Source organism: Microcaecilia unicolor, chromosome 7, assembly GCF_901765095.1.
Source record: "Microcaecilia unicolor chromosome 7, aMicUni1.1, whole genome shotgun sequence".
In the NCBI taxonomy this organism is placed as follows: domain Eukaryota; kingdom Metazoa; phylum Chordata; class Amphibia; order Gymnophiona; family Siphonopidae; genus Microcaecilia; species Microcaecilia unicolor.
Genome location: NC_044037.1, coordinates 29,246,210 through 29,273,165, shown reverse-complemented (window position 1 = coordinate 29,273,165; position 26,956 = coordinate 29,246,210). Strand labels below are relative to the sequence as shown.

The following is a 26,956-nucleotide window of genomic DNA, read 5'->3' as shown; positions in this document are numbered from 1 at the left end:
AGGGCAAAATAGATCTTTTTAAAGCTGGATTCTTATAAATAGATATTTCTACCCGTACAATCCAGATTTGATCTCCTTTAGATCTTTAATAAAATCCTTTTTCAAAAAACACAACTCATAGCACATTCTCTATCATAGTTATATCACAGATACTTCAGGATCCATTCGTATGTTTATCCCAGAACCTCAGTGATGTTAATCGCTTTCCATTTAAAATACAGCGATTTCAACAACATCAAACTCTTCACCGGTTCTTTTTTTCTTTCTTATTTCTTTTTTCTTAACTTTAGAAAACCATGTATATATACTTGAACGTTACTTATCTTTTCAATTTATTACATTTGTCGGACCCAGGGGATCATCTGTCCGACATGCACGTTTCGCCCACAATGGGCTGTCTCAAGGACATTCCCCCCGTGTTTCTTATAGCGCCAGCTCAGCAAAAGTTATAAGCCATCTCAGGATATGATGTCACTGCTGCACGTTTGCTCCTTCTGACGCAATAGTCTCCCAAAATCGCCCGTACGATTAGAACAATGCAGTTGTTCCACCACCACACATTGCAGCACATCAAACTGGTGATTCATCAATTCACAATGAGCTACCAAAGGGGGTTCCGTAGAGCCTAATGGACTGAACATTCGTATTGAATGGGTTACCTGTGCTTGTGCATGGGGTTTTCACTCTGTTTTGAAGATTATGGGACTGCTGTTTTGCACTGTATATAAGTGGAGTTATTTTCTTTGACCTATGATGGTACGTTGTCCTCTAGCTTACATAACAGAAGCCTGAGCCTAGTTTCTGAGGTCTTTTTTTTTTTCTCTGCCTTTTTAGTGCTTAAGTGGTCATCTAATTCCTAACGTTCTTACATGTATATCTTTTAAGAACTATTGATTTTTTCCATTATTTTGCTCATGGATTTATTGTTGTGACCCAGTATGACCCCCAGCTCTTCTATACAGGATGAAAATTGATACGTAACCTTATTAATCCTCACACCAGAAACACTGTGGCTGATAGCGTTTTTATGTCCACTGCTGGCTGTATTCCTGGATCTTCAGTGCTGGGCCATGTCTGGACACCGGCATTGGCATTGAATATCCGGTTGTGTGTTGGCCGCTAAAACTTATACGGTTAAGTGCAACATTCACCCCTTAAGCTCATAAGGTGAACCGCATGAAGGGAAAGGGAAATGGGACTTGCAAAAACCTCAGAAAGGCGGTCTATCAACTACATTCAAAGCGGTTTACATATATTCAGGTACTTATTTTGTACCAGGGGCAATGGAGGGTTAAGTGACTTGCCCAGAGTCACAAGAAGCTGCAGTGGGAATCGAACTCAGTTCCCCAGGATCAAAGTCCACTGCACTATCCACTAGGCTACTCCTCCACTAGCAACATTCCATGTAGAAGCCTGCCTTTGCAGATCAGCAATGCGTACGTGCAGGACGTCAGACTCATAGAAACAGAAGCCTGCGCAGCCGCGTTGTTGATCTGCAAGGGCAGGCTTCTACATGGAATGTTGCTAGTGGAATAGCAACATTCCATGTAGAATCTCAAATAGTAGCAACAGAATCTCACTAGTAGCAACATTCCATCTAGAATCTGCAATAGTAGCAACATTCCATGTAGAATCTCATATAGGGAAAGGGAAATGGGACTTGATATACCGCCTTTGTGAGGTTTTTGCAACTACATTCAAAGCGGTTTACATATATTCAGGTACTTATTTTGTACCAGGGGCAATGACAGGACTGCTTTTTATGCACCCAATTTTTGTGGTTATCTTACTTGGTCAAGGGCTGACTATCAGCATCTAACCGCATAAGTGCCAGCTCCACCCCTGCAATGCCCACAAGTTAGCTGGTTTCAACTTAGCTGCTAACCGGGATATTCAGTGGCACTAACCGGTTAAGTACCGCTGAATATTTGCGGTTAGCCCGGGAAAAAAATGATTTAAATGACCAGGAGCCTTTCTGGGCTGTTTAATTCAATTTAAATATTAGGTAGCCTGTGTCCTGACCTGTCTGTATGTTGTGTGATGGTGATGTTTAACCTCCCTGGTGTCCAAATGGTCATACCCGTTGCTGAGTTCACTGTGGAATCTTGACTGCCAGGGCCAGAGGTTGAGAATGTAAAATAAAACTCCAGTCTGTTTGCTTAGAAAAAGAAAATACGAAGAAAAAAAAGCCCAAGCAAGAAAAAGGAAGGCACGTCTCAAGAGGAAAGAGCAACGACAGAGACAGAAGGAGCGTCAAGAAAAACAGCTGAAAGTGTCGCAGGAAGTGAAAGCGGAGGGCGAGCAGTGGCTCGAGGAGTCGGAGGAATGGGAAGCCCGGAAGCTTTTGCTTGCTCAGAGAAGAGTGGCCTCTATAAGGCTTCTTACATTGCTATTAGCTCAAATAAAAGTAAGACTTTTTTTTTTCTAATGACTTATTTGAGTTTTGCTGCCATTATTCCCTTGTTTTCTGAAGGTACTATGTATTTTATCCACTTGAATCCAGGTGCCACAGAATGAATGCTAGTCATTTAAAAATGTAAAAAAAAAAAAAACCCACAGCCTGTTCCCAGGATTATTGCAAGGAATTGTCTTTTTGCTGCAGGTGCTCTGATGAGCAAATCATCCTAAAGTTACACTGCAAATAAATAAAACTCAGAGGGCATGAAGGGAACTTCTCAGCACCTCATTTTCAGGCCAATACAGAAAGCTATCGTAAGGGTTATTGCGAGGTATATGCGCATATTACTTGGGCGTACAATGCACAATGGGTTTTTTTTTGTTACATTTGTACCCCGCGCTTTCCCACTCATGGCAGGCTCAATGCGGCTTACATGGGGCAATGGAGGGTTAAGTGACTTGCCCAGAGTCACAAGGAGCTGCCTGTGCCTGAAGTGGGAATCGAACTCAGTTCCTCAGGACCAAAGTCCACCACCCTAACCACTAGGCCACTCCTCCACTGTTGCTACTATTGGAGATTCTACATGGAATGTTGCTATTCCACTAGCAACATTCCATGTAGAAGTCGGCCCTTGCAGATCACCAATGTGGCCGCGCAGGCTTCTGCTTCTGTGAGTCTGACGTCCTGCACATACGTGCAGGACGTCAGACTCACAGAAACAGAAGCCTGCGCAGCCTTCTACATGGAATGTTGCTAGTGGAATAGCAACATTCCATGTAGAATCTCCAATAGTAGCAACATTCCATGTAGAATCTCCAATAGTAGCAGCATTCCATGTAGAATCTCCAATAGTATCTATTTTATTTTTGTTACATTTGTATCCTGCGTTTTCCCACTCATGGCAGGCTCAATGCGGTTTACATGGGACAATGGAGGGTTAAGTGACTTGGCCAGAGTCACAAGGAGCTGCCTGTGCCTGAAGTGGGAATCGAACTCAGTTCCCCAGGAGCAAAGTCCACCACCCTAACCACTAGGCCACTCCTCCAGCGCAGAAGTTAAATTGCGTGGTACACATGGGCACACAGTCTGTTAAAATGAATTGAAACCAGTTAAGTATTCCTCCACAATGCATGGAAGTAAATGAGATTTTAACACACAAAATATGTGAGAACTTCCACTGCTGGGTCCCCGAGGCAGTGTAAAAGGGTTAGTTGAGAGGATTTACTGCCAGTTTTTGTTTTTTTTCTTTTCTGTGACCGTAGCAAGTACCTGCGACTTTAAAAGACAGAACGAGAGGTAACAGTTCTGTACACGTGTCTGAAGAAAACGAAAGTAGCAGCACACCTGCGCATGAACCAGAATGATCTGCACATAAATTTCATGCACAAGATGTTTCTGAAGCTAATGTTTATGTGCAGATGTGTACTGAGGAATTTTTTTTTTTTTTCAAGCTGTCTTTTTGTGTTTGATGGTGTTGGTATGTTTTTTATTGTTTTGTGTCTGTTATGGGTTTTTATGATATATTACGCATGTTACGATATACATTGCCTAGAACTGTGGACAGTGCAATTAATAAATATTTTAAATAAATTAATACTGACACTTGTTTTCTTTGAAATCTGCCCTTACCGCAAAACCTTTGTGCGCATATGTCCAAGTTCTGCATGCTTTGAATTGATGTCTCAATGTCACAGAATATTTTCTCTTTAATTTCTTGGTAGAAGCTGTGCAGCTCTATGTCATGGCTTTCTGGGGTTGATTCAGAAGTTAGATGGCTCTACCACAAGATTAACAAGAAAACTATTCTGCAGCTATGCAGTAAGTTAATGAGAAGCAAATTCAGAGTGCACAGAACTTGCATGATAATCGGGGAAAGATGCCCTTACCGCAAAACCTTTGCTGAGTGCATGTCTGAAGAAAATGAGGTGTCGGTACACATCCGTCCATGAACTGGAATGTTCTGTGCACAAATATTAGCCTGAGAAAAGTTCCGGTTCATGCGCAGATATGTACCGACACTTTAATTTTCTCTGGATGCTCTCCCAGAGATGTTACCTCTTGTTCTGTGATTTAGTTGCAGATACTTGCTGTGGTCATCCTCTCCACTAACCCTTCTACATCCCTCGAACCTGATGGTGAATTTCTCCCGTTGTGTGCACATTAAAATCCTTTTGTGCATTGTGGAGGAATACCTCCTTTAATCTCTAAAAGGCAGATGATCAAAAGCCCCGCGCTGTTCCAAACAGCGCTCTAAAATAGCGCTGGAACAGCGTGGGGCGCTATTAGACCTATGATCAGAGATAATGCATGCAAATTTAAGCAGCGCAATTATCTCTGATCATGGGGTAGAAGTGCGGGCAAATTGTGCTCCAGCCCCCCCCCCCCCCCCCCCGGTTGCTCGCTGTTTGACCGGCGGCCACTGGACCACCAGGGACCATTTTCTGGGGGTTTGGGGGAGCTGGAGACCCACCGGATCTCCAGCCCTCCCTGAACCTGGTGGGGGGGGGGACTGGAAGTCCGCCGGACCTCCAGCCCCCTGTTGGCAGGTTTGCTTTGGGGGGGAACAGGGGCCTCTCACCATTCCTCCCCAATGATCTGCAAACCCTAACAAAAAAACAACAAGAACGGAAGATGTACAGAAAGACCAAACTAAAATCACAGGTGTAAAAAAGCCAAATTCCTTTATTAAGACCCTACACGGTCCGTGTTTCGGCCAAAGAGGCCTTCTTCAGGGGTCTATGGATTGGCATATATAGATATTCTTCCAAAGGTTCACTCAAATTAAGACAAATATTTTTCTTGAGCCTTTTGAAATTGATCTGTAAGTTATCGGTTAAAAACAGCAGGTCATTGGGTAAGCAGCCAAAAAAAAACATGCCAAAAAACACATGCCACTTGCTTTATCCATGCTATAACTTCCTTGCTGCGAAGTGAAAGGAGGCTTAAGGTTAGTTCCGAGGGCCCGGCCCGATAGCGGGTGGAGGGGGGCCCGGCGACCTCGGGTGGGTGGGCGGCGGGGGGGGCCCGGTGATCTCGGGTGGGGGGGCCCGGGGGCGGCCTTGTCCCGGGCCCGGCTCCAGCTCTCGGCAGCCCTGTAAAATAGGCCTGGGGGGAGGTCCTGTGGGTGAGAGAGGAGGAGGCACTTGGGGGGGGGGGAGATCCAGGAGGAAGGGTAATTCCTGTTCAGGGGGGGGTGGGGGGGAGGGAGACAGACAAATGAGAGAAAGCACAAATTTTTGGCTTATACTGAAAACACGGTCATTGTCGGCTGAAACAACAAGCACAGAAGAACAAAAATCCTCCACACAGGTCAACCCAAGCAGGCAAACACAGCGAAGGTGACATAAATGATGATGTGAAAGAAATGTCCAACTGGCTCAAAGAGTTCACATCAGAAGTTTATTGAAAATACGCAGTGCACTCGACACAAATCGTGTTTCCACCACGAGGGCCGGCCTCAGGAGTCCCCTGTATATCGCAAAAGTTGAACTCAGCGTTCTATAGCATCTGAGAGAAATGTCCTAGTAACTGTGTAACCTGCTTCTAAATTGGGGTAGAATGTTGCAGTAAATGCAGGAGCACACACTTCTAAATTGAAGCAAAATGCCACAGAACGCTGAGAAGTTCAACTTTTGCACTATACAGGGACTCCTGCGGCAGGTCCTCGTGGCTGAAACACGATTCGTGTCAAGTCCATTGTGTATTTTCAGTAAACTTCTGATGTGAACTCTTTGAGTCAGTTGGACATTTTTCTTTTTTTTTTAAATAATTTGTTTATTGCTTTTTTTTTAATACCACATTTAACAGTATGCTTATCGTACAAACTAATTATAGAACCCCCCCCCCCCCCCCCCAATTGCGATCCCTTACATCAACATAAATTAACATCATCTTTAGTCCTACCCCTCCACTCCCCCCCCCTTGATCTTGCTGATTATCCCACCCCCTCCCCCGACTGTTTCATGGTGTGGTTATATGCTTGTGATTTCCATTGTTCATATGACTGCCAAGTCTTTTGAAAGGCTCCCAACTTGCCCTTCTTCATTGCTGTTAGTTTAGACATTAAGTATAGATAGTCCACTTTCTCCGAGGACAAGCAGGCTGCTTGTTCTCACTGATGGGTGACGTCCACGGCAGCCCCTCCAATCGGAATCTTCACTAGCAAAGTCCTTTGCTAGTCCTCGCGCGCCCGCGCGCACCGTGCATGCGCGGCCGTCTTCCCGCCCGAAACCGGCTCGAGCCGGCCAGTCTTCTTTTGTCCGCACTCGGTACGGTCGTGTTTTCGCCGTGTCGAGCCCCGGAAAGTCGACCTCGCGCGTCCTTTTTTCGTTGACGTGTGTTTTCTTCGGAAAATCTTTAAAAAATTGTTGGGAAGTGCTCCGGAAGCCCCCCGGGCTTCGTTTGTCCCTTCCCGTATTTTTCAGTCTTTGCCCCGGTAAGTTTTATTTCGTCGTCGGGGTAGGCCTCTTTCGGCCTCGGTCGAGATTTTCTCCCTAAAACTTTTTGGTGCTCAAATTCGCCATTTCGGATTTTGATTTCGCCGGCGTGATTTTTCCGCCCATGACATCGAAGCCTTCCAGCGGCTTCAAGAAGTGCACCCAGTGCGCCCGGGTAATCTCGCTCACTGATAGGCACTCGTCGTGTCTGGGGGCCGAGCACCATCCTCAGAACTGTAGTCTGTGTTCCCTGTTACAAAGGCGGACTCAGGTAGCGAGATTGGCCCTGTGGAACGTTTTGTTCTCGGGCTCTTCGTCGGCATCGACACCAAGGTCATCGAGTGCATCGACGTCGTCAGCGTCCAGACCTTCATCCTCGGCCGCCAGTGCATCAAGGCATCGGCCCTCTGCATCGGCGCCGAGACATCGGATAGCTGCATCGACGTCGGTGGTACCGGGACCTCGTCTACTGATGTCGTCGGACGGTGGTGCATCGTCAGGAGTGCAGGTGAGGGCTGTCCATTCCCCTGCTGGTGGCGGTGAGCCTTCGGGTGGGTCTCCCCCTACCCTGAGGGCTCCTGCGGTACAGCCCCCCCGAGATCGACCTCCTTCGACCTCGGCCCCGAGGAAGCGACGGCTGGATTCTACGTCCTCCTCGTCGGTGCCGGGGAGCTCCGGTGACATGCTTCGGAAGAAGTCGAAGAAGCATCGACACCGGTCTCCTCCCCGCGTCGGCACCGAGAGCTCTGGGTCGCCGAGGGAGTCGGCACCCAGCAGGCATCGGCACCGAGAGGACCGCTCACCCTCTGTTCAGGAGGTGTCGATGCGCTCCACTCTGGACAGCCCGGAACAGCCTCCACGCCCGGAACAGGTTCTGACGTCGACGCCTGCATCGACCTCCATGCCTTTCTCTGCAGCCGCTCTGAACGAGAGCCTCCGGGCCGTTCTCCCAGAGATTCTGGGAGAGCTGTTGCGCCCTACCCCTCCGGTACCGGCGGTGCTTGCGCCTCCGGTGCCGTCGAGCGTGGCGCCGGCTGGCCCATCGCCCGGGGTGAGGTCCCCGACGTCGGTACCGCGTGCGGTGCCGACTGCGGCCACCTCCCAGGAAGGCTCCCCGACTACGTCGGCGGAGGGAGCTTCGCCGATGCGGGCGAGGGAGTCTACCTCTCGACGCCCCCATCGTGGACGTGGCTCCACTGAGTCGAGCCGGGCGAGGTTGCAGACACAGGTTCGTGAACTTGTGTCTGACAATGCGGCTTACATGGGGCCATGGAGGGTTAAGTGACTTGCCCAGAGTCACAAGGAGCTGCCTGTGCCGGGAATCGAACTCAGTTCCTCAGTTCCCCAGGACCAAAGTCCACCACCCTAACCACTAGGCCACTCCTCCACTGTTGCTACTATTTGAGATTCTACATGGAATGTTGCTATTCCACTAGCAACATTCCATGTAGAAGTCGGCCCTTTCAGGTCACCAATGTGGCCGCGCAGGACGTCAGACTCACAGAAACAGAAGTCTGCGCAGCCTTCTACATGGAATGTTGCTAGTGGAATAGCAGCATTCCATGTAGAATCTCCAATGGTAGCAACATTCCATGTAGAATCTCCAATAGTATCTATTTTATTTTTGTTACATTTGTACCCCGCGCTTTCTCACTCATGGCAGGCTCAATGCGGCTGACATGGGGCAATGGAGGGTTAAGTGACTTGGCCAGAGTCACAAGGAGCTGCCTGTGCCTGAAGTGGGAATCGAACTCAGTTCCTCAGTTCCCCAGGACCAAAGACCACCACCCTAACCACTAGGCCACTCCTCCACTCCCACATACACTTGTATTCCCTTTGTGAAGTAGGGAATATGTCGATTTTAGTTTCATCCAAACCAGCCTCCTTGCAATCTACATGCAGTGCAGATATAAACATGTGAAATTGGGTTTTACATGTATATGCAATATGCATGTGTACACGCCAGTATCTACATATGTAAATTGTAAATATGACTTCTAAAGGCTGTAAACCTGTTGATTGCAGCTCCTTATTACAATGTAAACCACGTTTAAGGGATCCTGTTACACTGTAAAGCCACGTAGAACCAAACGATTTGGATAATGTGGGATGTAAGACTAAATAAATGGAAACGAGCCATAGTAGAGAGAGAAAAAATGTTAATCTCTAGTGTTACCATTGCTATGACATACAGAAGGGAATGTGGTACATGCTACAGCCTTCAGGGTCTCATGGACCAGATTTAAAGAAAGGGCACAGACAACTGTAAGAAACCCACATATCCACCTGCAGCCCCAGGAGTTCATTTCCTCCAGCTTTAGTATGGGAAAAACATTCCACAGAGCAGTCATTCTAGTAACATTTGTTGCAAAAGCATTGCAGTTGAATTTAAGGAGCAGACAAAGGCTTGGTCTTAGTTTTTTGTTTTTTTTTCTCCAGAAGTTACAGGAACTTAAAGCCTTGGGCAAAAGATGCTCCATTTCAGAACTGAGCAAATGAATGTACAGGCTTTGCCAGTTTCTTGTGTATGAATGTTTATTGGGAGAGAAAGTACTGTTAAATACATTTTATATTGAAATTATTTATTGAAATTTTATAACAAGCAAAATCAAAAATTTTTTTTTTCTTGTACAGAAACACAGAGCCACATTATTACAGGAATTAATATAGCAATTAAATATTCTCTCTTCCTTAGACCACAACATTGGTTGGGGGGGCGATAGGTAACAAAGGAGATTTTATAAGCATCTATTAAAACAAAGGTTAAATACATTTTAACCATGGGGAAGAAAACCAACAAATTGATTAATAGAGTTTTATCACTTGTAGATTTTGTAGTGATTTCTGTAAGAAATGTTTATACCCAGATAGATCAGTTTCCAGGCAGCCCAGTGAGAGGGCTGTGTGCAGCCATTCAGAAGGTACCCAGGTCACTGCTAGAGGTCTGTAGAGGCAGTACTTGGGCAGTGGCGGGGAGTTGAAGCCCAGGATTGCAGAATTCCAACAGGATCCCTGGTGCATAGCCACCAGCTGAGGACTATTACTGCAAGGACTGGACTAGGAATTGGGGAGAGGAGGGTTTAAAAGTGGGATAAACCCCATCCCCTGAGCAGTTTTAAATGAAGGAAACATAGTAGATGAGGGCAGAAAAAGACCTGCACGGTCCATCTAGTCTGCCCAACAAGATAAACTCATATGTGCTACTTCTTGTATATACCTTACCTTGATTTGTATCTGCCATTTTCAGGACACAGACCGTAGACGTCTTGCCCAGAACTAGCCCCGCCACCCAAACACCAGCGGCTAAGCTTCTGAGGATCCGTTCCTTCTGCACAGGATTCCTTTATGTTTATCCCATGCATGCTTGAATTCCGCTACCGTTTTCATCTCCACCACCCACCTCCTCCACCAAATGAAGGAAGCAGACTGTCAAGTCATTCCCTAACTATTCTAAAAATGACACCAGTACCATAATGTATCTGGATGCTGCTGTTTCCACAGGACATGGTGTCCTTGCCACAGCATTACCATTTCCAGTTTTTTTCCACAGTTCAGACATTTATATATCTCAGCACGGGATGTGGGTGACAAATTGAAAAACTCGGCTAAAAGGCCAAAAATGAACCATCCTCAGTTCAGTGTTAAGAACATCCTTTTGATCTTAGTCAGAAGTGGTGGAAGGAGGGGGGGTGGTGGAGTTTGGCCCAGGGACCGACTCTTAACTTGTCGTTTTGTTCTGAGGCCTGAATTCTGTTCTGCGGAAGATGATCCTGCCAGGCTGAGGCATTTGGAGAAAGTAGCATGTAGAAGTGCAATTGAATACGCTGAGCTTTTTTCCTGCATCGGCAGTGGATTACAATTGTAGCAGAAGCCTTGCTTTCATTCTCTTTGAGCTTAATATTCGTATATTTATATATCACAAGACTCCTGAAGAAGGCGTCTGTAGCGCCGAAACACGGCTGTGTTGAGTCGAGTGTATATTTAAATAAAGAGATTGTTCCTAACCTACGTCGCCTACTAGTGTTGTTCAAGAGCCTACTCCTCCTACTCCCCCTTTCCTCAGATTCTACTTTTTGTAGGAATTTGTGTACCTCCACCCTTGTGGTGGTTTGGCTTGCTTGCTGATGTTAAACATGCCAGATCCCAGGACAAAAATTTAAAAAGGGGGCTGGAAAGCCTATAAGCAGGCTGTTTCTTTCCGATTTATGCAGGCTTGGGGCTCTTGTAGCATGGGGTCCCAGGGCAACTGCCATGTCTGCACCCCTGTAATGCTGGCCCTGACTTGGTGTGACTCTGATGATTTTAGTACATGCTTACTGGGTTCGCAGAGGCTCCTCCCTCAGGGGGGCAAATAATAGATTTATTACCAATGCTGACAATCATGTACAGTGGTGGAAATAAGTATTTGATCCCTTGCTGATTTTGTAAGTTTGCCCACTGACAAAGACATGAGCAGCCCATAATTAAAGGGTAGGTTATTGGTAACAGTGAGAGATAGCACATCACAAATTAAATCCGGAAAATCACATTGTGGAAAGTATATGAATTTATTTGCATTCTGCAGAGGGAAATAAGTATTTAATCCCTCTGGCAAACAAGACCTAATACTTGGTGGCAAAACCCTTGTTGGCAAGCACAGCGGTCAGACGTCTTCTGTAGTTGATGATGAGGTTTGCACACATGTCAGGAGGAATTTTGGTCCACTCCTCTTTGCAGATCATCTCTAAATCATTAAGAGTTCTGGGCTGTCGCTTGGCAACTCGCAGCTTCAGCTCCCTCCATAAGTTTTCAATGGGATTAAGGTCTGGTGACTGGCTAGGCCACTCCATGACCCTAATGTGCTTCTTCCTGAGCCACTCCTTTGTTGCCTTGGCTGTATGTTTTGGGTCATTGTCGTGCTGGAAGACCCAGCCACGACCCATTTTTAAGGCCCTGGCGGAGGGAAGGAGGTTGTCACTCAGAATTGTACGGTACATGGCCCCATCCATTCTCCCATTGATGCGGTGAAGTAGTCCTGTGCCCTTAGCAGAGAAACACCCCCAAAACATAACATTTCCACCTCCATGCTTGACAGTGTGGACGGTGTTCTTTGGGTCATAGGCAGCATTTCTCTTCCTCCAAACACGGCGAGTTGAGTTCATGCCAAAGAGCTCAATTTTTGTCTCATCTGACCACAGCACCTTCTCCCAATCACTCTCGGCATCATCCAGGTGTTCACTGGCAAACTTCAGACGGGCCGTCACATGTGCCTTCCGGAGCAGGGGGACCTTGCGGGCACTGCAGGATTGCAATCCGTTATGTCGTAATGTGTTACCAATGGTTTTCGTGGTGACAGTGGTCCCAGCTGCCTTGAGATCATTGACAAGTTCCCCCCTTGTAGTTGTAGGCTGATTTCTAACCTTCCTCATGATCAAGGATACCCCACGAGGTGAGATTTTGCGTGGAGCCCCAGATCTTTGTCGATTGACAGTCATTTTGTACTTCTTCCATTTTCTTACTATGGCACCAACAGTTGTCTCCTTCTCGCCCAGCGTCTTACTGATGGTTTTGTAGCCCATTCCAGCCTTGTGCAGGTGTATGATCTTGTCCCTGACATCCTTAGACAGCTCCTTGCTCTTGGCCATTTTGTAGAGGTTAGAGTCTGACTGATTCACTGAGTCTGTGGACAGGTGTCTTTCATACAGGTGACCATTGCCGACAGCTGTCTGTCATGCAGGTAACGAGTTGATTTGGAGCATCTACCTGGTCTGTAGGGGCCAGATCTCTTACTGGTTGGTGGGGGATCAAATACTTATTTCCCTCTGCAGAATGCAAATAAATTCATATACTTTCCACAATGTGATTTTCCGGATTTAATTTGTGATGTGCTATCTCTCACTGTTACCAATAACCTACCCTTCAATTATGGGCTGCTCATGTCTTTGTCAGTGGGCAAACTTACAAAATCAGCAAGGGATCAAATACTTATTTCCACCACTGTAAGTTACTGCCAAAATCACAAAATAAGCTTTAAAAATGTGGAAACTGTGTTATTAATATTTATACTCTCTTGCAGCAGTTCTTATGATAACTGAACGTTGTTTTATGCTAAACCTCCCTCTGCTTTTTTTTTTTTTTTTTTTTTTTTTTTGTCTCAAGGAGTTCGTAGAATTGAACAGGATGAATGAAGAGCTTTTGTTGGACATTGAAATGGAAGATGAGTTCTGCCATGAGCTAGACTTAAATGAGGTGGAAAAGAAGGAGGGTACCTTGTCACCTCCTGCAGATGAAGGGTGGCAGACTGAGGTGAAGTCCAAATGCCTGTTATCCAGGAAAAGGAAGTCAAGGAAAAGTGAGAAGAAGGAAAAAGGAGATGAGACTGGGATGTCAGCATCATCTTCTCGAAGCTTGAGGATTATTTCAAAGGAGCACGTTAAGAAAGAGACCCTCATTGAGAACAAACAGAATGGTTCCTCAGGCTGCACCTCCCTACAAATTACCTTTAATCGAGACTGCAAGGAGATACACTTTTTTGATAGGGAAGACTATCACATATGCCATATATCTCACCCCAGAAAGGTACCCGAGCCAGGCTCTGGCAAAAAGCCAAAAGTATATGAAACAGATGAGTTCATTCACTATTTACTGAACTACTACCAATGTCCAAGCTATGCACGAGTCCGCCCAGAGCCCAGTGACACTGGGACCTCATCCTGGTGGCAGAGGGTTGTCTTCCACAGTGGCAAGGGTTTCAAAGTTCTGTTGAAAAACACATATGAACGGCACTTCACCCAGCTCAATGTGGAGCGAAAGACTGCTCAGAGCGTCTACTGTAACCCCCAGGAGGACGATTATCGGAACTGGAAGTTCACAATTGGAAGGCCTGACAGAGACTCCGACAGCAAAGCTTGCGTGCAAGGATTTAGCAAGAATGAATTTCAGAGGCAGTGGTCTCCAGAAGAACTTGCTGAGCCCTGTGGCAGCCCGAGGCCAGCTCCTGGCCATAGCATGGGCCGTAGTCCCGGTCAGGACCCACTCAGGAAGAGGAATTCCAAGCTCTCCTACGAGAGCATGAGCTCTGCCTTTGAGCTGAGGGATGTGCTGGAGGAGATCAGCAGTGACTCCGAATACTTCAGTGAGGAGAGGAGTGGATCTGAAAGGAAGAGAAAAGGCGGCTTCAGAAGCAAGGAAAATACAGCAGTCCGAAATCGGGTCTGTGCAGAAACAGAAAAACCAAGGAGATCGTACCCCCAAAACCCAGAAAGCAGGAAGCACGATTCGCCAGATCTCATCCTCCCCTTTGGGTTCCCACATCAGGAAGGGAGAAATCTGTGTCAGTGTCAGCTCAGGAGATCCTGCAGGCACGAGGAGCAGAATAGCAAATCCGGCTCCAGCCAGGAGGAGGAAATCACCACATGCATAAGGAAAAAGAGAAAAGGTCTGCAAGCGACAGACTTAGGGGACGATGATCCCTGCTTTGAACCAGAATATTGGGAATCTAGCAGGCCTGAGGCTGAGTGGGGAAACACGCTACGGCAGAAAACCACAGTCAAATTTAAACCCAAAGCTGCTTTAACTCAGAAGACCCCTTCCCAGTACAGAATATCCAGCAGAGTGCTGGATCTATGGGACTCAGAATACATGCATAACAAAGAGGACACAAATGACTGTGTTAAACCAGCCACGTGGCGGCAGCCCTCTGAGCGCAGTCAGAGTTATTACCCAAACCACTCCGTGGGGAAAAGGACCTCGGGCTCCTGTCCGAAAAGCTTTCGAGAGGTTCTGCAACAGGGCCACTGTTTTTATAGCACTTGAGAGCTTGCCAGGAAAACACCCACATTTTGAAAAGCTGCTATAATATATTTCTCAAAAATGAGGACCCTTTTGTAATTTATTAAAGAATCAGCCTCTCAACACCAGTGCAACAATTCCGTGCAGACCTTTGTTGCCAAAGGGCCTCGGGGTGCTTTTCTCATCGGGTGAATCATGACCTGTTTGTGGAAGAGGCTGAAAAGGACATATAAGGCTTTCAAACAGGAGCAGAGCAGCACTCCTTAAAACACTGTGTGTGCGTTTTTACTAAAATGACATTCTTAGGGGGTAGTTCTGTATGTGGGCACCGCCTATGTTGTATTGGAGAGACCCTGTTCTCTAACAGTATCTAGGCATTCAGATAGATCACTAGTGTAACCCAGCATCGTAACGCCTTGCGTTTCGGCATGTGCAGTTGTTACACCAGCCGTAAATCCAGTGTAACTGGGGTGCGTAACTTACAGTATACCACATGCAAGGGGAAGGTACACCAATGCTCCGCCCATGTGTACGCCCCTTGCATTTGCGCACTCTCCTCTGCATTCTCTGTATGGTGCCCAAATTTGGGCGCTGATATTTGCATGCGGATGGAAGATGCACGCACAAATTAGTTAGCTAACGAGCCATTAACTAGCAAAAAAAAATGTGATGTTAATTATTGCAGTTAATTGGCATTAATTAGTTTTTGCTTGTGCACTATTCTGTAACCCCCCCCCCCCGTGGACCTAAATCCCATAGCGCACAACTCAAAAGGGGACGTGGCCGGAGTGTTCCAAAAATTTGGGCACAGTTACAGAATGCCGCCATTCCTGCACCCAGAGGCCAAGAGTTGGGCACCAGCATTTACACCAGGTTTCAGCAGACGTAGATACCGTCACCCAAACTTGGTTGCAGGAATGGGCTGTAAGCGCTGTTCTATAGAGTGTACTCAATTCGGAGCGCTCTTTATGGAATAGCTCTCCGTGCAGATTTTTTTTTTTTCTGGTGAATGAAGACAAAAAAGTGAGGAGAAACCAAGGAGGATACCAAAAAGAACTTTATTGGGTTCCTAAAAAACGACCCGACATGGCCGTGTTTCAGCCAAATGGCCTGCCTCAGGGGTCTTGAACAATCTATGTAAGAAAAAAATATGATAATAAACAACTAATAAACAATACATAATAAATAATAGAATAACATAACAAAATAACAATAGCAGTCATTTAACTTATTCTAAAAACAACTAGTGTTTGGTCATTTTTTAGAAACCCAGTAAAGTTCTTTTTGGTATCCTCCTTGGTTTCTCCTCACTTTTTTGTTTTCATTCTCACGGCTTTGTGAGGTTTTTTTTACCTCCTTTTTTTTGCTCTTTTTTTTTTTTTTCTGGTTCCATTTACTGAATCTGGGCCTGTGCCACACAGAATAGTGCTTTTGCACTAAGCAGTGGCGTACCAAGGTGTGGGCGGTCCGCCCCGGGTGCACGCCACTGGGGGGGTGCCGCACGCCTGTCGGCTCTTCGTTTTCATGCTCCCTTTGCCCCGGAACAGGTTACTTCCTGTTCCGGGGCAGAGGGAGCTTGAAAACGAAGAGCCGACAGGCGCACGGCACCCCCCCCCCCCCCAGCGGGGTGCCCCCGGGGGGGGGGGGCGTCGCGCTGTTCCGGGGGGGAGCACATCGGCGATCCGTCCTGGGTGTCAGCCCCCCTAGGAACGCCACTGGCACTAAGTACTATCTTTTTGTGCATTTACACCTACAAAGGTGTGTTCATCCTTGAGCACCTTGTTATACAATCGCCCTTTATGAGAGCAGTTTTATAAAGAGGGTCAGTAGGTGCATACTTTTTATAAAGACACACAGGCAGCTGTGTGTCTTTATCAAATAGTAGCATAAGTGGTAGAAATTACATCAACATTGCAGGTGCAGATGTTTTACCCCCTGCACAAGAGCAAGTGTAACTATCTGCACCTAGATTATTTAAACTATTAGGTTGACCAAATTTTGGTTTCAGTTTCGGATTCAGCACCGAAAGTAACCCAAAATCTGGGGCTGGGTTTTGGCCGAAAATGCCTGTGCGTTTTTGGCTAAAACTGAAACTCATCCCCCCACCCAACACCATTAGGCCCTCCCTGGGGCATACCTTTGGAAGCCCTGATGGTCTTAGTGGCCTCTTTGGGGACAGAACATGTTCCTGCCCGGTGCCGCTGTTCCAATGGAAATGGCTGTTGAGGGAGGTCTTAGAACCCGTTTTGTGGTTGGAACCAGCACAGGTAGGAGAGATCCCCTGCCCGTGCTGGTTCCAACCACAAAATGGCTGCCAGGACCTCCCGCAGCAGTCTCGGCAGCAATTTCCATTGGCGCAGCAGCATAAGAAAGCAACGAGGGGGGGGTTTGTTCTGCCCTCAAAGAGGCCACTTAGACCACCAGGGCTTCCTAAGGTATGCCTAGAGAGGGCCTATTGGTGTTTGGGAGGGAGAGCAACCGAGGTAATGGCAGAGGGGGTGGGCTTTTTGGTTGGGTATGGGAAGGGGGCGTTTTTCTTCATGACCTTGGTTTCTGCCGAAACCGAGTGGCCAATTTTGGTTGCAGATTCAGTTTCAGGAGAAACCAAAAATTCTGGGCTCAGGCTCTTAATTAAGCAGGCATGTATTTTGTCATCTCTTTGTGTACTTGCAAACTCTGCCCCTGTATATGCCTATTAGCAAAGTACACACCATCATGTCGATGTGCATACTTTTTAAAACAGCTGGTATGGAGCTGGTCGATAAACCTCAGTGGTAATGCACTGGGCTCAATTTACTCATACACAGTCTCTTATATACTTAAATTTTCATTGGTTCTGCTTTCAACTATTTATACTCACCTTTAAATTGCAAACGTTAGTCTAGTCGGCAAAGGGGCTCTGTGTTCCGTGTTTCGCTTTTTCAAGGAAAATCCCTAATATTAGCTACTGCTCATTTCGTCTAAGTTTGGCGACTGTTGGCAAAATGAGCAGTAGCTAATATTAGGGATTTTCCTTGAAAAAGCGAAACACGGAACAGAGTGCCCCTTTGCCAACTAGACTAAAGTTCGCAATTTAAAGGTGAGTATAAATAGTTGAAAGCAGTACTTGCAAAACATAAGCATATATGGAACAGATTTATACAAGTAACAGGAAGGAGCTGGTCACGGAACCAATGAAAATTTAAGTATAGAAGAGACTGTGTATGAGTAAATTGAGCCCAGTGCATTACCACTGAGGTTCTTCGACCAGCTCTATGCCGGTGTGACAAATATCTGGAATTCGGGGAACTCTGTAAAGTATTCTTAGGTTTCCTTGAAAGTCATAGTTACATAAATCCAGATAGTTAAAGAAAACAGAGCCTGAGCTATTTGGTTACTTTTTAAAACAGGTCATTTATGCATGTATATGGACAAAGATGGCGTAAAATCACCCCTTCAATACAGCACTCTGTGGCCTTGGGTACAGTAAGGGGAAAATGTAGAATATCTGACCCTGTGTGATTGCAGCTGACAAATTCTACGGAATAACCGTGATTTAAACCCAGATCCTCTTGCTGGCAAAGTAGCAGTACTGTGAATGCCTGTGCCTGTGTACTGGTAGATTTGGATCTATTCCAACCATCATATGCAGTGACTTCCTGCTGTCAGAAATCTGTGTGTGTGTATATATTTATACTTTAGAGGTTTCTTTTTTATATACATATATTTTTGAAGGATCTGATTGACATGGAAATTGCGAATATTTTTTTTTTCTACCAGAAATTTAAATCTAGACTGTCTGCAAATGAGGATACGGCGTCCCTCCGCAGGAAACATTTCCTCTTTCCTTCACATGGGCACCTGACTTTTGTATCTGTTTTTTCCAGAGTCTGCAGATGAAAAGCAACCACGTTGTGTAAGGAAATTTTGCCTATTCAGCAGTTAGAACTTTTGTTCCCCACTAGGATCTTTATGTGACAAATTGGGTTAATTTGGTTTGTCAGTCATATACAGTGTACCATGATGTAACTTTATAGGACCTGAGTAGTTTAAAAGCAGAGCTGGTATTAGAGTCGACATCACATTTTCTGATGCCTACAGATTTGCAGTGAAATGTGATTATATTGTAAGGGAAAAGGCACTAACTGTAGTGAATAAAACCTGTCACATTTCCTAGAGTCCTCATTCCAATTCTACAGTCCACCAGTTCTGCAGCAAAAAGCACTTATGCTAATTTGATGTATCATATTTAAATAAAACACATAAATATTTTTGCATCTTGAGGAACAGGAGCAGGCCAAAAATGACATTTGCTATTTAATCTTGAAAGCCCCTGTGAATATATGAACTAATAACCATGAAGGGTGCCCAGTCCAAATGTTTAAATAAATAAACGTTCACAGCTGCTTCAAGAATTGAACGTGGTTACTGGATGCCCGTGCGGCCGGGTAATCCACTGCTCCTTAGGCCAAGAAAGATTAAATTGCCTGCTTGGATTTCTCATTCCTTATTAACCTCTCTAAATGTAATTAGTTTTAATGTTACCAAATAGTAAATTTCATTCTAGTGTGGGGAGGGGGTGAGAACAAGCTAAAATGTGTTATGTTTTACTGGGAAAATCCTTACAGATATGTTCTGATTTAATATTTACTGGTATTTCTCAGGTAGGAAAGGATGTGAAGTCATGGAGACAAAAAAAATTTATTTTATGTAACAAAAAAAAACGACAGTTCTCTGTTAACATTAACTTGTAATAAATGTTATTTAAATTATAGTAGTATTTTTTATATACGTAATCGTTTTTCTCCTGGTTAACACCTTCCCAGTTCACAGGCTGAGCATTTTCTCAGGATGATAAACCTGTAAATGCAGTAGAACTGTAAGAAGAATTTTGCACCAAGAAAGCGTTAATGTTTTGCCAATAAAAGGCACTTTAAACACGTCCAACACATTACAGTCGTGTCACACAGTGCTGGAGGATTTTTTTTTTTTTTAATCTCTTCGTTAATAAACAAACATCTCCTGTACCCGTGAGAGAGCTTAAAGCAATTAGGAGCTTTAGAAAGAATTTAAGCAAGGTCTGTTCTTCTCTGTTTGTGCATCTGCTTCTCTCAGGAGCTCTGGGGACTTCGGTTGCACTATCCCAACTGCAGAGGACTTAAATACAAATCTATACATACATCCAGTTTCTCATACATCTGCACACAACTATGGAATGAATTACCAATTGCTATAAAAATAACACACGACTTGACAATCTTCCGAAAATTACTAAAGACTTACTTATTCATAAAGACGTACAAAAAAAGATTCCCCATAACGATCTGACTCCCAAATTATTCCAATTACAACTATTACCAAACCCTCCTATTCATCTTAATTACATCATCACTGAACTTTATATCTTGTCCTGATACCATTATGTTATGTTTATCTATCAATCCTACTTCCAATCCTACATGATTTACTCATGCAATCTTATTTGTAACAATTGTAAAATTATTATTCCGTTAATATGATTGCTATGCTATTCTTATGCTCCTATCTGTATCTTTATTCTGAAATTCTTATTCTATAATGTGTATATGTCGTTGTAACATTTTGTAAGCCACATTGAGCCTGCAGATAGGTGGGAAAATGTGGGATACAAGTGCAGCAAATAAATAAATAATGCATAGGTCATTGAGGTAGGAAAAAGGAGATCGGAATTTATTGAATGCAGAACGTTTTACAAAATAACTAGAAGGGTATGGGGACATACCCGGGTAAGTGTAGGTACAGTCAGAACATTTATTTCACAAAGAAACAGGTTCAAAAGGAGTAGCATCGCTCGGGGTCTAGACTTGTAAAATCCAGATGTGCACACAGGACCTATGTACAAAAGAGTCAGATTTTACGAAATTGGACATCCAAGCAGAGCCAATTGAGGAGCCAAGCTGCAACATATAATTTGAAGTGGTTCTAAATGCCAGAGGTAAGCGCACTTATCCCCTCAATCGCATTCAGCCGAAACCCAGGCTTAAGCATGCAGTTATGCAACATGTGTGACTCAATGCATGCAAATGGCAAAACTGAGATTTGTTTTAAGTATGCATATATTACCATTGCCCAACATTGACAACCCTCGCACAAACCATTTCTCCTTCAAAATACTGTGGATATAAACTGTTCCAAAAACACTACCTGCAGCTGAGGGAAAAGTCCATTGAACATTTTCTTTTTTGGGGGGGGGGAGGGGGGTTTGCCAGGTTCTTGAAGCCTGGATTGGCCACTGTCGGAGACAGGATGCTGGGCTTGATGGACCCTTGGTCTTTTCCCAGTATGGCGGTGCTTATGTACTTATGTTCACAAGTTGAAATTGTGACACAAGCCTTCTGAAGTGATCTTCCACAGGTTATTGAGTGGTATGAATCACATCCCTGTGCTAGTCTTGTTTTGCAGACAGCACCTGAGGGTATCCTTCCTCGCCCATCAACAGGGGCAGTTGCAGCTCAGGCCCTAGGATCCAGTTTTTGTGATTGGTTGAGCACCCCCAACACTGAACAAACGCATTCACTGTGGCAAGGGAGAAATGAGTTCCACTGGGTTTAGCGCCCCCAATAATTTTGAAAATTGCCTCCTCTGCCAGCTTCTTCTTTATTTATTTTTTTTTAATTCTTTATTTGTAAAATTTTAACATCAATCACAAGCATTACATCTTGTTAAGGAAAAACAGAAAAGAAATTAAAATCGAAGAATCTTCTTCAGAAGAAAAACAATAGATTTTCTTTCTTAGACCACAAACTTATGAAAAGGGGGGCAAGAAAACAAAAGAGGAGTTAATTTTAAAGTAAATTATAAAGCATATGGCCTGGACCACATCGCTTCCATTATACTGTGAATTACGTGATCTAAAGCTCACACTGGGTCTATTTGTTCAATTTTTTTTAATCTATAAAAGATCGCAAATGTTCTGGTTCAAGAAAAACGTATTTGTTATCAAGCTATCGTATTTGGCATTTACAAGGGTATGCCAATAGAAATTTTCCACCTAGGGCTTTAACTTCGTCCCTCAGTGCCAAGAAGGCTCGTCGTCTCTCCTGAGTAACCTTCACAACATCTGGAAACATCTTCGCCATAAAATGGTTTAGCAAGATTGTTAAAATACAATTTTTCAAGCATATTTAAATCTTGTTCGAACACTAATGAAACAAGAAGGGTTCGCCTTTCAAATATCCCATCGTTAGAACTTTCCAAAAACGCTGATAAATCTTGTAGACCTGCTTTCCCATCTTCCTTCCTTTTAGAAGTTGGTAAGTAAAATATTTTATTTATAGGAGGTATTAGAGTAGGTGAGACAGGTTTTCAGTCAGATATTTTTTAAATAAATCCATAGCATTCATCTCTGATGAGCGAGGAAAATTGAGAATTCGGAGGTTCAAATGCCTATTGTAGTTCTCAAAGTTCTCTATTTTCCGATGAGTTATCATTTTGTCCTTAATTAATAAGTCCGTTTTAGTAGTCAAAGTAGTTATTTCTTGTTGAGCCTGTGTTTTATTTAGCACAGTTTCTTGTTTCAACGTGTCAAGCTGTTGTTAATAAATCCAATTTACTCACGATTAAGGACGTCTCCTGAGCAGCCTGAGTGACTGTGGAGGTAAAAGTTTGAATCGCAGCCCAAATAGATTCCAGTGTAGGCGCCATGGGGGAAACATTTTCCCCTTCGTTGTTACTTCCCGCAATTCTGGGGGAGTCGCCGCCGAACAAAGAGTCTGGAGCAACGGATTCCGAAAGCTCCTGGACTTCCAAACACTCCCAGGCTGCGGCAGGACATGGCGGTGGATTCACATCCGGCGAGGACAAAGTTGTTTCCGTTCCCTGTGGGTTTGATGCTCCTTCACCTTCCCCCACTGCGGGTAAACTCAAGCCAGTTAAGCGCGGTGTACTCGTGGCGTACCGGTCCAGCATTGTCTGCAATTGCGTTGTTCTTAAAGCTGTCGGCGGTAAGCTTTTTACAACGCCCTTTCTTTTTGTATGTGGCATAGTCGAAAAAATCTTCAAGGAATAAGCGAAAGGATTCAGACACGCTCCGGGAACCATCAAGCCTGATCCGCCATCTTGACACGCCCCCTAGTAGTACTTTTTACTGCTGCTTCTTTATTTTAAGGGTGTTTTGGTAACTCCAGTCGCTAAAGTTGACTCACAAGAAAATGCTTTTTAAAATTTTTCAAATTGGCAAACAAGGAATCAACCACTTGTGTAGAAATTTTAAAAGTAAATAATATTACTCATCACAGATACAGAACCATTTCAAAATGGAAATCAAACATAATCCCTAGTCCAATAAAAATAAAATGCTTAAGAAATGTTTCAGAGATTCTGCTTGCTTTGGGGATGAGGGAAAAGGGGGTATTTAATGGTGTCTACAGGGTGACATTCTTATTATGATTTGTGTAGCACATACCAGCTATACACAGCACTGTACAGGGATGAGTAATAGAAAGTTCCTACTAGTGTTTAAAGTCCAATCAAGATGAGACTGTTAAAAAAATATTTTCAGCCAAGAAAGCAAGGCCATGACTAAGCAGATTTAAGGTAGGAGGTGAGGGATTTTGATTTTCATGAAATGAGATGTTGGATTTCTGGTTATACAAGTTACTGATAAGCTATTCTTTAATGTAAATATGCAGAAAATAGGATATCTCGGCATTTGCCAAACGGGGTTGCAAAATTCTAATCTGAGATCATGTGCAGGTCTGCATAGCATAGCAAAAGCATAGCAAAAGCAGGTGTTGAGTGCAAGACAGGGTGCCTGTCACTAGCAGCTTGAAAGAGTGAAGGGCAGACACAATTCTCTCCTAGTGAATTACTGCTACTAGTCTAGACCTGTTCTCCCTCTTCACTGATTACTGCAGCCACTCCAGCACGTGCCACCAACACAATCCTGCCATCCTTCTCAAGGGTCAGCAGCTCAGGCCTGTTCTATCTTCTTTCACTAATAATCCTTCCCAGCAGAAGTGATCGTGCCATTAGCCTAGGCCTGATTTCTCTGCCCCAACAATTATTACAACTACCAGCTGAGGAGGAGGGGAAGTCCAAGGCATCCCATCCCTTTCTTGTCTTCTGCCACTTATGATGAGGGAGAACAGGACACCTGAAAAGGGGGTGAGGACTTTATGAGAGGCAGGGGAGGGGGGGACTCAATGGATGAACCTAGAGGGAGACAGGTGAATGAGCTTATGCTGGTGGTTGGGAGAAGGGATGAGAATAAAGGGGCAATGAGGGAGAGGGTGAGTGGTTCAGTCTGGGGAAGGGGTGAATTCAGAGAAGGAATTCAACCTGGGGTGAGTCTGTAGTAGGAAAAGAGAGTTTGGATAATCTGGAAGGCAGAGAAAGTGAAGTCAAGGAACTGAAAAGAAGGGGTGGAGGGAGTGAGAATGGTGAATCACAGACTGCACTGACTCAGTCACTATCCATGTGATCACACATTCAGTCACACTCAGATCCAATTGGCCACCCTTGCACTCTCATATTTGCACACACAGATCCCCAGCTACATACTTAGACATCCTCTATCCCTCACCCAGTCATTACCTACTCATGTACTTGCACGCACACACACCAATCCACTCAGTCATACATACAGTCCTGCACACTTGTAGACACCCTCCTTTTCACAGGCCCTGCCTTGCAAGCCTGTGAGTCTCAAGCATGGTATTACTTTTAAAAAAGCATAATTAACATATTTTATTCAGACTTTCATTGTGTTCCTTAATGTGCTGCTTACTAAGTTCAAATAATAATTTCCTTTGGTTACAATCTGGGTTCTGATGAACTTTCAACTGCTAAATGGGGTCATATCAGAGAAAAGTTTGGGAAGCATTAATCTGCCCCATCTGCTTATAAACAAATACTTAACACATCAATTTCCCTTCCAGAGAGAAAAGACACTTAAGCAGAATTAGAAGAGGTACTGAGCAAGGTAACCTGAGGGGATGGAATGACTCTCATTTAAGGAAAAGCTAAAGAGGTCAGGGAGCTTCAGCTTGGAGCACAGGCGGCTGAGGGAAACTATGATAGAGGTCTAGAAGTAGTGTATTTAAAAGAAATTGAGGTCACGTGATGCGTTGAGAGCAGACGTGCTGCTGCTTTCTCCGGGGCACCCTCGGCCTTCCTGCCCACTGCGAATTAACTTGCAAAAGTTACCTTTTTTTTTGTAGAATTCATACTCGCTTTGTGTATGGACCTCTTTGTTACCAGGTCGGAAGCGGCGACGCCGAGTAAAGCCAATAAAAAAGACTCCGAGAGAGTCCGCGGTTTAAGTGAATCCAAGATGGCGTGGAGTCCGAGCGCAGGGCCGTCATCGTTTACTTCACCTCAGCTGCAGCAATTAACAGAGGCGATAAAAAGCGCTATGGAACCTCAGCTGCTGCAGCTATCGGATCAACTTACCAGCTTGGAGGCTTTGTTGGAAGACTGTACTCGTCGCACTGGGGAGTTGGAGCAGCAAGTGGCGGTAGCTGAAGATAAGGAAACTCAGATAACAGTGACGGAGTCGCTTCAGAAGTTGGTGCAGACTCAAGCACAGCAAATTGATGACCTAGAAAATAGATCTCGCAGGTCTAATATTCAAATTGTTGCCGTCCTGGAGTCTGTTTCAGACCAGGTCCTCCCTTCGATGCTGGCGCAATGGATGGCTTCAGAGTTTGCCCTTTCTGATACTGCGGGCCCATTGTGTTTAGAGAGGGCACATAGAATGGGCCGCAAGCAGGAAGGGGGGCAGAGACCTTGTGTTATAGTTAAAGTGCATAATTATGTGCATAACGTTGAAATTATGAGAGGTTCACGGCAAAAGTGAGATAATTTACTATATGATGGCCCCCAATGAAGATTTTCCAGGATTATTCTCCTGCACTACACGAATGGCGGCGCTTCTTTAACCCAATATGTAAATCACTATTTGATGCAAAAGAGAGGCTCATTCTAGTTTACCCAGCGCTTCTAAAGATTTTGCATAATGGTGCCTGGCACTCCTTTGGCACACCTTCAGAAGCACAAAAGTTTTGGGCTGTTATTTGCCCAACAAGGGATGCCTCTAAATAACATCTAACGGAGTGCCTTAGGATTTTGGTAAATGGACACCCAGTTTTGGGAAAACGGCAGGTGACTATGGAAATTGAAAGTTAAAGCTGCAAAATGGAACTCTTGCGATTCCCTGTGCTGCTTGCCTTGTGACGGTAGCTTCCTAAATGCAGGCTATCTGCAACCTTAAAATTACTGCCTGTATTCTCCAGGGTGGAAGAGTATAAGTGCATGGACAAAGGGCTACCATCAAACTTGGAATTATAAATGTTTTAGGTGACCTTGCAGGGCAAAAAGGGCTCAAAGAGCTCAAGTAATAACACTCTGTTATAAATCAATGGGGAAATTAAAGGATTATTGCACAATTTGGTTGAATTTAGGTGTTCTGGTAAAAGGTTGCTCGCCCACTGGAGTGTGTGATAGTATGATTGGTGAAAAAGTTTATGCTATATAGTGTAAAGGGGGGGTCTGCTTCCTCCCCTTGCGCGGGGCCAGCAAGCCTGCGGGGCTCCCAGGGTTCCAGGACAGAATACAGCTGATACGGGAACTCCGGCCCAAAGTCTTTTATTATCAAGGCAATTTCACACCCAAAATCATAATATATTCTTCAAAACCAAACGGTACAGCCCTTATAATATAGTCTTCAAAAAAAAAAGTATAATCATCAAAAGAAAAAGGTACAGTCTAGGTCTCAAAATCCCTCAGCAAATGCTCAGCTCCTCAAGACCCCAAGTCTTCTACTAGGGCATTAGCTTTCCCTTCCCCCTCCTTCAGAAGGGTTTAGTAAGAGTTCAGCACACTTCCAATATAGTACAATAGTTCAGAACAAATCTTCATGGACAGTCTTTGCACATCAAACCAATACCACAAATCACCTGCCTTTTCACAGCACAGAGGGGGAACCCTGTAAGGAGCAGAGTTGGCAGTTTCTCCCACACCTCAGCACCACGCCTGGTGTGGCCTCTTCCACTGCCTTCATGTGCTGGGCAGGGCAACCTTTGAATTCTCCCACTGCATGGTAGTTGGCTCCTCTAGTGGCAGGCTACTTCCTTCCTCCACATACTCCATCTCTCTCTCCCTTCGTCTCTCCTCCCCCCTGGTGACCGAGAGCCTCCAGGAAATCTGCCCTCCCCTTCTCACAGCTAGGGGAAATTATATACTGATGGTGAAGCAAGGGAAACTGATCTTCATCCGTCCCTCGCCCTCTAGTGGGGAAGGGAGTAACAGGCTCACCCTGCCTTGAGCCATTGCTCCCCCTGCTGGGACTGGGAATCCATTCCATATTTTTAGGACTACTCTCCTCACTCATTCT

General features: G+C 44.8%; 1 protein-coding gene across 4 annotated transcripts in view; it reads left to right on the top strand.

The window, feature by feature from the left end:
- LOC115474915 (A-kinase anchor protein 17B) overlaps positions 1–15,280 on the top strand; it is an 84,363-nt gene extending 69,083 nt beyond the window's left edge. For all 4 annotated transcript variants that reach the window (XM_030210618.1, XM_030210615.1, XM_030210619.1 and 1 more), the window contains 2 exons: positions 2,164–2,407; positions 12,973–15,280. In XM_030210618.1, the coding sequence (XP_030066478.1) occupies positions 2,164–2,407; positions 12,973–14,628 (1,900 nt within the window). In that variant the 3' untranslated portion in view covers positions 14,629–15,280. The remainder of the gene's footprint in view (positions 1–2,163; positions 2,408–12,972) is intronic.
- The last annotated feature ends 11,676 nt before the right edge of the window (positions 15,281–26,956 follow it).